This window comes from Antechinus flavipes, chromosome 3, assembly GCF_016432865.1.
Source record: "Antechinus flavipes isolate AdamAnt ecotype Samford, QLD, Australia chromosome 3, AdamAnt_v2, whole genome shotgun sequence".
In the NCBI taxonomy this organism is placed as follows: Eukaryota; Metazoa; Chordata; class Mammalia; order Dasyuromorphia; family Dasyuridae; genus Antechinus; species Antechinus flavipes.
In genome coordinates this window covers 78,550,227-78,563,230 of record NC_067400.1, presented here as the reverse complement: position 1 = coordinate 78,563,230, position 13,004 = coordinate 78,550,227, and the positions used below count along the sequence as shown (strand labels likewise).

At 34.1% G+C, this 13,004-nt stretch overlaps 1 protein-coding gene across 1 annotated transcript in view; it reads right to left on the bottom strand.

Annotated features, from left to right (window-relative positions):
• INO80D (INO80 complex subunit D) overlaps window positions 1–13,004 on the bottom strand; it is a 61,907-nt gene that overhangs the window by 19,981 nt on the left and 28,922 nt on the right. Inside the window, exon 5 of the mRNA XM_051983711.1 lies at window positions 353–577. Within this exon, the coding sequence (XP_051839671.1) occupies window positions 353–577 (225 nt within the window). The remainder of the gene's footprint in view (window positions 1–352; window positions 578–13,004) is intronic.

The following is a 13,004-nucleotide window of genomic DNA, read 5'->3' as shown; positions in this document are numbered from 1 at the left end:
CAAACTGTTAATAAGTAGTAAGTACACAGCAAAATGACTGTAAAACATCAAATTAGTGTGAGACTTGTTTTTTTATTTTGCTCATTTAATGGAAAAATTACCTTAAAATGTGCATCTGATTAAAGTGTTAACTCCAGGAAAAATAAAGTTATGTTATGCAGAAATGTGATCAGGATTATTTTGGTTCTGCATAAAACACTATTTCAGCCAGAGATAAAGAGCTATAATCCACTCTTTTTATTAGAGTGCACATCTTCTCCTGGATCTCAGTTACAGTAACAAATACATAACCAAAACAAAGGTAAAGACAGCAATGCTCCTACAGAGCTGAACATGGCATCTTTGCACTAACCTGGTTCGAGTGCATGCAGCTTTTCGGAGTTCCTGTATCACTTGCCCAGCACATTCTGGTTCTCTACTGGCCGCCTGCAGCAAGGCTTTTCGAAATGTATGCCGACATTTCTTCTGACGAGATTCTGCCCGCTCCAGGCGGCAGAGGTGCTTATATTTCTGCTGAAAGTAAGTGCAAAGTTGGGTCACCCTGGAACTCCTGCTGTCTGTATCATCATCATCTGACCTGGAAAGATAAGGAAGAGGAAAAGAAAAAAAAAAGTAACTTTATCAAGCTTTCTACTCATTTTATGTAAGTAAAATTAGGAGAAGAGAAAAACAAATTTTCTAATGTATACAATATGCATTAACACCCATCTATCATAAAAAGGCTTAAAAGAATTCCGCTAAATAGAAATAAAAACCCAGCTTTTCATAAAGGAACCAGACAGTGAAGACACTTTAATATGCCTTCTGAATTTTAAGATGCTTAACCTTCTTAACACATCATAATTAGAGACTGAACCAATACATCATAGCATCGTCTTCGATATATTTGTCAAGGGACTTCAGGAAAAGAAAGAAATCCATATCTTTACTTTTACTTACTGTAAATGTCTCAGTAAAAGACATGCCTTTAAATCAAGCAACAGTTATGAGGAAGCACTCAGCATAATTTCATGAGAAAAAGGTCACGACACAAAAATGCTTTGAATTTTAGCAGTAGAATATCAAAGAGTTGACCTTTTTCAGATATCTGACACTTTTTTTTTTGCTGCTAATATTCAACTCCTCCCCTCTTCAATATAAAAGTAACAATCTCTGAGCTGATTTTTACTGCATTTATTCTGACAAACACTTAGTCTTTGTGAATTATCAACTGACTTTTGTTGTGATAAAAGAGAGAGGAAGACTACAAAACAATTTCAGTTCCTAAGTTTTATTGGATTTATGGAAAGAAATGGTCAACAAGCTAGGAAAGCATGGGGAGTTGTTCCCTGTGTCATGAAAAGGGATTGTTTACATAGGTAATCTATACTATAAAACTATAAAGATACCACTCTAGAATCACATAGGATCCCAGAATCTAGTATTTCAAAGATCTTTGTAACCTGTGGCACTGACTTCTCACTTTGAAGGATTCTGAAGACTCATATGTTCTTATGCAATTATAATTCAGTTTTCTCTTCCCATATAGAACTAAAAGCTGTGTATTTTCTTTCTTTTGTGATACCACCTTGCCCAGAACAGTACAACCATATACTACTAATAATTTTTTGATGATTAAAGTAGAATGTCAATGCTTTCAAAAGTTTCTCTTTCATAGCCTCTTAGTATACACAGACAAATCAAAGAATCCACTTTATTCTTTCAGTCATTCAGTAAAAATGTACTGAATGCCTATTTTGCTATTTGTGATAAGTATTCATAAAGAAATACAGAACAAGTTTACTTCCCTCAAGTAACTTACAATCTTTGGGAAGAAGTAAGATATTTTTGGATGTATGCATGTAAGTATATACCAATATACACTTTAAAAATTTAAATATTTACATAGGTGTATATATGTGGTCATACACACACACACACACACACACATATTTGAAAATACACACCATGTTGTTAAGAAGGAAAAGTGGCACAACTGATAAGTGTAAAAGGAAGTCAAAGATAAGATGTTACTGCTGCAGTCTGAAGTAATCTTAATGGTTTCTTGAAGAATGATTATTGAGGAAGGAAGTGAAGAAGGGCATTTTTGGAGGAGATACAGCAGAGTACAGTGGAAGACCGCAGAACAGGTGGTCAGTTCCACCTCTGCCATTGATTAACTTGATGACCTGGCCAAGTTACTTAGCTTTCTTTTTTTTTTTTTTTTTTTTTAATTTTATTTTATTTAATAATAACTTTGTATTGACAGAATCCATGCCAGGATAATTTTTACACGACATTATCCCTTGCAATCACTTATGTTTCGTTTTTTCCCCTCCCTCCCTCCTCCCCCTCCCCCAAGATGGCAAGCAGTCCTATATATGTTAAATATGTTGCAGTATATCCTAGATACAATACATATTTGCAGAACCGAACAGTTCTCCCGCTGCACAGGGAGAATTGGATTCAGAAGGTAAAAATAACTCGGGAAGAAAATCAAAAATGCAAATAGTTCACATTCATTTCCCAGTATTCCTTCTTTGGGTGTAGCTGTTTCTGTCCATCATTTCTCCAATGAAACTCAGTTAAGTCTCTTTGTCAGAGAAATCCACTTCCATCAGAATACATCCTCATACAATATCGTTGTCAAAGTGTATAATGATCTCCTGGTTCTGCTCATCTCACTTAGCATCAGTCCATGTAGTCTCTCCAAGCCTCTCTGTATTCATCCTGCTGGTCATTCCTTACAGAGCAATAATATTCCATAACATTCATATACCACAATTTATCCAGCCATTCTCCAATTGATGGGCATCCATTCATTTTCCAGTTTCTAGCCACTATAAACAGGGCTGCTACAAACATTTTGGCACATACAGGTCCCCTTCCCTTTTTTAGTATCTCTTTGGGGTATAAGCCCAATGAAACACTGCTGGATCAAAGGGTATGCACAGTTTGATAACTTTTTGGGCATAATTCCAGATCGCTCTCCAGAATAGCTGGATTCGTTCACAACTCCACCAACAATGCATCGGTGTCCCCGTTTTCCCGCATCCCCTCCAACATTCATCATTATTTTTTCCTGTCATCTTAGCCAATCTGACAGGTGTGTAGTGATATCTCAGAGTTGTCTTAATTTGCATTTCTCTGATCAAAAGTGATTTGGAACACTCTTTCATGTGAGTGGTAATAGTTTCAATTTCTTCATCTGAAAATTGTCTGTTCATATCCTTTGACCATTTATCAATTGGAGAATGGCTTGATTTTTTATAAATTTGAGTCAGTTCTCTATATATTTTATAAATGAGGCCTTTATCAGAACCTTTAATTGTAAAGATGTTTTCCCAGTTTGTTACTTCCCTTAGCTTTCTAGCCTACAAAATGACTCAACTGAACAGAGATCCTTTCTATCTCTAGATGCTATAAGCAATAATGGTTCAAAGAACAGAGAGAAGAAAAATCTGCAAGGAAAAGAGTTAAAAAACTAGGGGAGGGGTTAGGGAAGGGACACATAATGGAAAATCTGCCTGAGGAAAAAAGATAAGGTATGAAAGGTCTTGAGTACTAGGGCAAAAATATTGTCTTAAAGACAATGTAAAGTGAAAAAAATTTCTTGAACAAGAGAGAAACAAGATTAAAGTGATTTATCAGGATAATTCCTTTGGTGGCATTAGAAGAGAAAGAGATAAGAAGAAGAGACCTATCAGGAGACTGATGTGGTAAATCTAAGATTTAAGAGCCTGGATTCGATTTTAGCAGGGAGCGTGGAAAAGAAGAAATACATGTGAGAAATAGGAGGAAGGAAAAATGGACAGGATCTGATAATTGGTTAACTAGATATGAATGATGAAGAAAAGGCAAAGTGAATTGTCATATAATGGCTAGGAAGTCTGTAAAGAAGAGCTGAATTTCCAAGAGGGAGATGAAGACATTACTTTTAAGGTGATGATGGAAAAATAAGAGGCTGGAATGTGACTAAGAGTTCAGGACCAGAATTGGTCATTTGAGAGGCATCAGCAGAGATGATATTTTGTAAATGTGAGGGATGTAGAAGACCCTTACCCAAAATAATTACTCAGAGATCACTCAGTAGAAGGCAGAAAAGTTGTTTATTGAAAACCTCCAGAGGATGAGCCGTCCCATCGTGAGATAAGAAAGAGAAAGCTCCCAGTAGAAGTAGTAAAGATACATAGCTTTTATACAAGAAATTACATCACAAGTAAGAGAGCATTGGGAAGGGGAAGGGGAGGCATCTAATTGGTTGTTGCTATTTGGGGAGATTGGAATGGAAGGTTTCTGTTTCCCTGAAATCTCCTGATTTCTAGGAAACAGAAAATCAGGCCTTCAGGCTTAATCAAGCAGATAGTGGTTCAGCTAATAGACTAAATATCAATAAATGTCAAATACCAATAAATGTCATCAGCTCAGGTCAAGTAAATATGTTTCTAGTTGGCCAAGGTTCAAGTAGATATGAGCCTGCACATATACAGGTCATAGGGGAGACACAGAAATAATAAAATACAGAAAAAGAATTCATACATTCCTGTAAGTTCTTCACCTTATCTCTCTATTCCCCACATAAAGAACAGATATTTTGTAAATGGCAGACTAGGAAAGTCAAGTGCAGTGAAGGGATATGATTTACTATAGTAAAGTATTTTTTTTAATTAAGTAGGGAGTAGATTATTTGAAAAGCAAAAGGGGAAAAAATGACAGGAGAGGATGTTCACAGAATTGGCCAAAGAGCAAAGATATATAGATACTACATTGACCATTCTAAAAATAAATTGTGTGAAATACATGATAAAGAAAATTATCCCTGTCACAGTCCCTTCAAATGACTTAAAAAGTCTAGGGGAAGAAACATGAAAATGCAAAGCATCAGTTAATATCCACAAATTTAAAAAAAATAATAATAAAAGTAATTAGTACTGCAAAATAGTAATGAATCTAGCAAAGTCAAGTTCTTTCCTTGTTTCTGTTAAATATAAATCTCAGTTTACATTCAAATCCCCTGACAAATCATACCATACTCCTCCATCATCCCACTAACAAAAAACCTTAAGTATATGATCCACTAGAGACGTTCAGTATTTCTGAGTTATCCCTAGAAGATAGCAGCCCAGAGCAAATCTCATTGAAAGCTTTCCCTTCATATTTGCATAAAAAAGTTAAAATAAATCACAAAAGCAAAACTGATGCAATTTGGAAGAGTTCCTACAGTTACGTTTGTCTGAAGTACTGGACGGGATGTAGCAGACCAGAAACATTTGTCTAAGGACTGGGAAAAAAGGGAAGAGAAAGAGTTTAGGAAGTGATTAGCTAGATAATTAGCTAATTGTAACTAATAGCCTCTGATTTTTCAAATTTTGCCACAAGTCTATTCAGTAAGGGGGTAACTAAGTCAGTAGTATTGTATAATTTTAGAGAGTTAATTGAAATACTGAGGGAGTCCCTCAGATAGTAAAATTTGGATCCCAATTTTATAGCTAAGGAAACAGGACAGGATTGAGCCTGGAAAGAATTTACTCAAAACATCGGGTTGTGGGTATGACCCAAATCTGCTAAGATACAGCACAGAATAATGAAAACCACCAGGTCTGGGACCAGGAGGGCTAATGCCAATTCAGATCTGGCCTGCCACTTAGTGATCTCAAGTAAGTTGCTTTCCCTCTCTGGATTTCAGTGATCTTGCCTGTAAAAATGAGGGGGATAGGAGGATGGGAACCAACAAGATGCTAAGGTTCCTTCCAGTTCTAGAGTTACGATCAGTATATAAATCATAAGTACTACACAGGAATGTTTTCTACACAAAAGTACTGACTCTCAAGCTTTCCAGTGGTGCTGAGACCACCTTGGGATCCTCAAGGCTCTGTCAGTGAATACAAATTATGTTAGGTTCTACTCAAGTGGAAAAGCTTTGAATAGGATTTCTAGGGCAGATCATGTTAACTCTTCATGGCTGATAAGTAAAAAGAGGTTCATTAGGAGAGTCAGGATATCTATCCTTTTGAAGAATTTATAGCAACAATAACAAAATCACATAAAAAGAGGAGATATGAATGGACTGTATTTTACATGGATTAAAGAAGTATTCACAAGGATGAAATCAGAGATTCATCAGTGTAAAAATAAGTATAGATACATAAGTATAGAACATCTTGCAATCCTATTTTTGAGATTTTTACCTTTAAATATAGCTAATGATCTTTATAATAGAATTCTTTTTGCCTTTTCAACTACAATTTAAAACGAAATATGCTATCCCTTTAGAGTAGGGTTGCATACTCCCAAAATTGAGATTAAAAAACAAAAAGCTGGTAAAACACTGACTGCTCACTGAGCATTTCCTTATCCAGATATATCCTTTAAATGGATAAATAAATAACAGTAACAACAACAAAACAACAAAAACAACTCAGGAAAAATCCTTTAGAAAACTCAGTATCTGATGAAAACTGCAAGTATAAATTTTTGTAGTGGTATTAATTTTCTGTAAATAACATATAGTCAAAGATAACATTACCATACAAAATACTACAAAGAAGGGAGGAAAAGTAAAACTGCAACAATTAGAGATTTGCCGAAAAAAATCCCTTAAGTTTTAGAACTACCTAATGCCTTCCTATTCTAACTAGGAAGGAGCTTATTGCAGTATGACAAGAACCTTCTCCCAAGAAATCTTTTTTTCTGAGAAATCTTTTACAAACCACATTTTGCCCCAGTGTTAATTATCCCACATCCTCAGAAGGTCAAGTTTCACTTTTACATAATGACTGTTAGCTAACAAATTAACTCTAAGGGAATCAGCTGTCTATATCAAGCAGAAAGCATTCTTCTAACTAAACTGGGAATACAATATTGCTTCTCCAGTAGCCAGCTTTTTAGGCCACTAACCCTATTTCAATTTAACTCTCTAAAGAAAATAAGACATTTAAAACTTTCACTTAAATTTTCATCCACTATTTCTCTTACTTCAAGAAGGTTTAAATATATATCTTAAAGATAGGAGTTATATTCCTTATAACACAACAAAGATATTCAATATATGTGAGCCTAAGTAAAAATATCCATGAGGATACAGGTATATTCTATTAGAGCAGATGTCACTAAGATAAATACAGTTTGGTGAATGAGACTGACTGGATGAAGCATTTCTCAGTTTTGAGTCACATGTTCCCAGAATGAGACCTTGGGGAGGTCATTTACTCTCTGGAGGAATGAACTTTGAGCCTGAATTACAGGAAGCTGCCAAAAGTGACATGGCCTGTGGGAGGCAGCCAGCATTAGTGATCATTGGTCAAGGATGGTTACAAGGATGGTTAAGTTAGTCTATCCAATGAGATGGTTCAGGTCTTTTGCTTTTAAATCTTAGACAAGCCGGAAGCCGGCCAGGTTCCAGGTGCACGTGGTGGAGTTGGGATGGCTCCCAGGTGTGTGACTGGGCCTCTCTGCCTGTGGGGATTAAATAAATGTTTTCTCTTTGTACCCGAAGATGTCTCTGATGAATTAATTGGATTGGGAAGGGTTCTTACACCCGACCCTCCCACACATTGGTATGCGGAAAGTACAGGTTCAAAGAAGAATTTTAGGAATGTATATTTTAGACCAAAGAAGAACTAGAGATCACTATTGACCACAAAATAGAAAATTTGATTATATCAAATTGAAAAGTTTTTGTACAAACAAAACAAATGCAGACAAGATAATAAGGGAAACAATAAACTGGGAAAACACTTTTACAATCAAAGGTTCTGATAAAGGCCTCATTTCCAAAATATATAGAGAATTGACTCTAATTTATAAGAAATCAAACCATTCTCCAATTGATAAATGGTCAAAGGATATGAACAGACAATTCTCAGATGAAGAAATTGAAACTATTTATAGACATATGAATCAATAAAAAGTTTTTTTTTTTAAAAAAAAAGGAATGTACATTTTACACCCTCTGTCCTAAAAAGTCTAGCTATCAAGAACTGCTTAACTTCGATGAAACACCTATTTATGTAAATTCTTTAACTAGGAACAAGGCAAAGAAAATAGAAAGACATGGAAGAGAAAGTTAAATAGAGATATCTTTCATATCTCTAGTTAGAAAAGTTCTTAAACAAAAAAAGATAAACGAAATCACAAAAGATAAAGGATAATTTCAATTACACAAATTTAAAAGCTTTTACATGAACATAATTAATGCTGTGGAAAACTCAAATGGAGTAGAGAGGACATCTTTGCATCAATATCTCTACTTAAGATCTGACATATCTTAGATATATAGGGATTTAACACAATCTGTATTAGAAAGGGTCAATTCCCAAGAAGGCATTCTAGTAGCATATTGGTAGGTTGGAGAATTGGTCCAATCATTCTAGAAAATAATTTAAAATTATGTAAATTTTAAAAAAACTAAAACTAAAATTTCCATAGTCTTTGCCTCAGATATATCACTGCTACTCAATGTCAAAGAACAAAAAGAAAAGTTCTATGCATACCTACTATTGAAGAAAGACTAGCTCACAAGAATAGCTTTTTTATTAATGTCCTAACTTTTCCATCCATCCCAGCACTTTTTGAAGCATCCAAAGACCAGAAACAAAGCAGGTGCCCATTGACTGAGAAATAATATATGAATATAACAGCTTAAATTGCTGTAAGAAATGATGAATATAACAAAAAAAGAAAAGTATGCAAAGATTTAAATGAATTAATGCAAAGCAAAATAAACAGAACCAGAAAATAACATTACAAAGATATAAATGGAAAGACCATGGGGGAATGAGTGGTAAGGAAACAGTCACAAAATTATAAAGACTGAAGCTTAATTGTAAATAAAAAAGCTATAATTAAAAAAAAAATTTTTTAAATCTCCATAACCTTTTACTAATATTATCTCATTTGGTTCTTACAACAACCTTCAAGGAATATACTAGTGTTATCATTTTACAATTGAGGAACCTAAGGCAGAGAGAGGTGAAACAACTTGCACAGAGTCACATAGTTGGTAAGTATCTAAGAAACTTTGAACTCAGGTCTTTACTGACTCCAGGGCTGATATTTGATCCTCCGTACTAGTAATCCTTTATGCTCATGATAATAATAATTAATAATTCTCATGAGTTAAGTAATGTGATTGACTTTTATTTCTCTGCTTCTACTACTCTGCTTCTTTACTTCTGTAAAGTTAAAATGCTTTTATTAAGCAAATGAATTTTCTTGCTTGTCAGATTGTTCTTGCAATCTGAAAGACTAAAAATTCAGAGAAATATACTCCAACATTAGGATTTGGTTTTGCCATAGGGTTTGTGATACAAGGGGCAAAAAATGTGATTTTTACGAATGCTGTCATCTAATAAGCCTGTTGCTTAATCTGACCATTGAACCAATGAATAAATTATAAAAATATTGTGTTTAGAAATGCATAAAACTGAGAAATAGTTTTCATTTGAGGAATAATTATACAAACTATGGTGTATGGATGTCTTGGAATGCTGTCTTCAAAGAAACTACAAATGTGCAGAATTTGGAGAAACATGGGAAAACTTTTTTTTTCCATTTTATTTTATTTTATAATAACTTTATATTAACAGAATCCATGCCAGGGTAATTTTTTTTACAACATTATCCCTTGCACTCGCTTCTGTTCCGATTTTTCCCCTCCCTCCCTCCACCCCTTCCCCTAGATGGCAAGCAGTCCTATATATGTTAGATATGTTGCAGTATGTCCTAGATACAATATATGTTTGCAGAACCGAACAGTTCTCTTGTTGCACAGGGAGAATTGGATTCAGAAGGTAAAAATAACCCAGGAAGAAAAACAAAAATGCAAATAGTTCACATTCGTTTCCCAGTGTTCTTTCTTTGGGTGTAGCTGCTTCTGTCCATCATTTTTATCAACTGAAACTGAGTTAGGTCTCTTTGTCAAAGAAATCCACTTCCATCAGAATACATCCTCATACAGTATCGTTGTCGAAGTGTATAATGATCTCCTGGTTCTGCTCATTTCACTTAGCATCAGTTCATGTAAGTCTCTCCAAGCCTCTCTGTCATTTCTTATAGAACAATAATATTCTAACATTCATATACCACAATTTACCCAGCCATTCTCCAATTGATGGGCATCCATTCAATTTCTAGTTTCTAGCCACTACAAACAGGGCTGCCACAAACATTTTGGCACATACAGGTCCCTTTCCTTCTTTAGTATCTCTTTGGGATATAAGCCCAACATGGGAAAACTTAAGATAATATAAGGACAACCAAGCAGAAGCAAGAAAATGCTATTTACAATGACAACAATCATAAAAATGAAAATCATAGTCAAAAGTTGTTGAAATCAAATTAATTGAAGTGAACCAATTTGGTCCTGTAGAATAAAAGTGTAACATATCTCTCAAAAAAAAAAAAAAAAAAAAAAAGACTGAAACTTGAAAGAAATATCAAATGACAAATACTCCTACACCTGGGAGCTAAGGGTCATTTCACAAGGAGAATTTTGCAGGTAACATCACATTTTCTTCCTGGCTATGTCTACAACATGTTACCATCTCCACTTCCTCCAGACCTGAATCTTGGAACCATGGAACCACCTAGGGTTCTGATAAACCACCTTTGACTATATTTTGCCAGGATCCAGAATTCCATCTCTATATCACACTATTGTAGTACACAGAGTTCTCACCCTCTTTTTGTATTGTTGTTCCTCATTAGAATATAAGTTTTTTGAGGGCAATGATTGGCTTGCTTGCTTGCCTTTATCTCCCCAGTTCTAGTATATTGACTTGCATATAAGTATCTAAAAAATGTATTATCTATCTACTGGATTTGTTAGTTTTTTAATCTCTTTTTTATTCTTTGTCATAAGGGGTGGTAAGGCAAATGCCTTGGGAAGAGTGGGTGACACAAAAGATATTGATAAAAAATATATTTTTTGAAAAAGCAACAATAAAAAAAGGAAAATTTATTTTTTGGTGAACAATGATGGATCTGTTATCTAATCAATCAAACCTTTTAGCACTGGTATAGACAATCAAGAAGACCAAGATTCAAGATTCATCCCGCCTCAGCTATTTATTTACTAGCTGTGTGAGCCTGGAGCAACTCAAAGCTCTCTTAGCCTTAGTTACCTATTTTACATAATGGGAATAATAATAGAACCCACTTTACAGGGTACTTGAGGTCAAATAAGGTGAGATAGATATATATATATATATATATATATATATATATATATATATATATATATATACATATAAAATTCAAAAAAATAGGTGTCTTTTTCTACATTTTAAGTCTATCATCTGTCAAGAGGTATGTAGCATATTTCATCATAAGTCTTCTGAACTCATTCATGATTGGTCATTTCTTTGGTGAGAATTCTAAGTTGTTTGTCTTTACAATGTTCTTGCTACATATAAGTTGTTCTGGGTTTATTCATTTTATTATTTCAGTTTATAATAACATGCAAAGATTTCTCCAAACTTATTTTTTGGCAATTTTTTATTGTATAATAATATTCCATTACAATACAATAACACACCATTAAATTCATATGCCATTTATTTAGTTATTTGTTTAGTCATTTCTCAAGTGAGATATCGCTTAAATTCAGATCTTTTCCACTACAGAGTTTTTATAAATATTTTCAGGGGGTCTCTTTACTGCAGCCTTTTCAACAGCTGTCACTTTCTTTTTTGTCAACTTTGACAATCTGATAGAATGTGAGATGGCATCTCAAAGTTAATACAATTTTCATTTCTTTATTAGTGATTTGGAACATTTTTACATGGTTGTTGAACTTGGATTTTTTCGTTGGAAAACTGTTTGTTTCTATCCTTTAATATACTGGGGAATTCTTACAAATCTGAAAGTTTCTTCCAATGGAGCAATAATGAATTGAACCAGCTACACCCAGTGAAAGAACATTGGGAGATGACTAAGAACCATTACATAGAAATCCCAATCCCTATATTTTTGTCCGCCTGCATTTTTGATTTCCTTCACAGGCTAATTGTAACTATTTCAGAGTCCATTTCTTTTTGTACAACAAAATAACCGTTTGGATATGTATACTTATTTTGTATTTAATTTAAACTTTAACATATTTAACATGTATTGGTCAATCTGCCATCTGGGGGAAGGGGTGGGGGGAAGGAGGGGGAAAGTTGGAACAAAAGGTTTGGCAATTGTCAATGCTATAAAATTACCCATGCATATAACTTCTAAATAAAAAGCTATAATAAAAAAAAATTTTTTAAATCTGAAAGTTTCTTATATATATCCCTCTTGGATATGCAACTTGAATCAGAGAAACTTGCTGAAAAGATTTGCAGCATATTTTCCCTTTTGATGTTAACTGCACTGGTTTTCTTTGCACAAAACATTTTATTTTTATCTCATTGAAATTATACATGTTATCTCTTGTGATCTCTTCCTTTAACCATAGATTTAAAGGGCAACTTCTTCCTCAAGCCTCCAATTTGTTTATGAATTCTCATTTTATGTATAAGTTATGTATCCATTTAGAATCTATCTTAATAGCTAGCATTTATATAGCACTTTTAGGTTTGCAAAGCACTTTGCAAGGTATCTCATTTGATTCCCCCAATGACCTGTGAGGTATGTATTATAATCCTTTTTTACAGAAGAGGGAATTAAAGCTGAATGAAGCCAAGTGACTTGCCTAGGATCACAAAGCTAATAAGAATCTGAAACTAATAAGAAACTCAGATTTTCATAACTGAGGTTCATCACTCTATATTCACTGCCCCACCTACTTGGTTGGCATCTTATTCTTTGTTAAGAGATGTTTGGTGTATGCCTAATTTTTGTCAGACAATCCACATTCCTATTTTCATAGCAGTTTTGATTATTCAATGAGTTTTTACTTTAATAGTTGTGGCCTCTAGGTTTGCTGATATGTATCTGTATTTTTGGTATTTACTTTTCTTTATTATTCTTGATTTTTTAATTAGTACCAAGTTATTTTGATGATTATTGTTGGAATCCTTACTAACTGCTAAGAATCA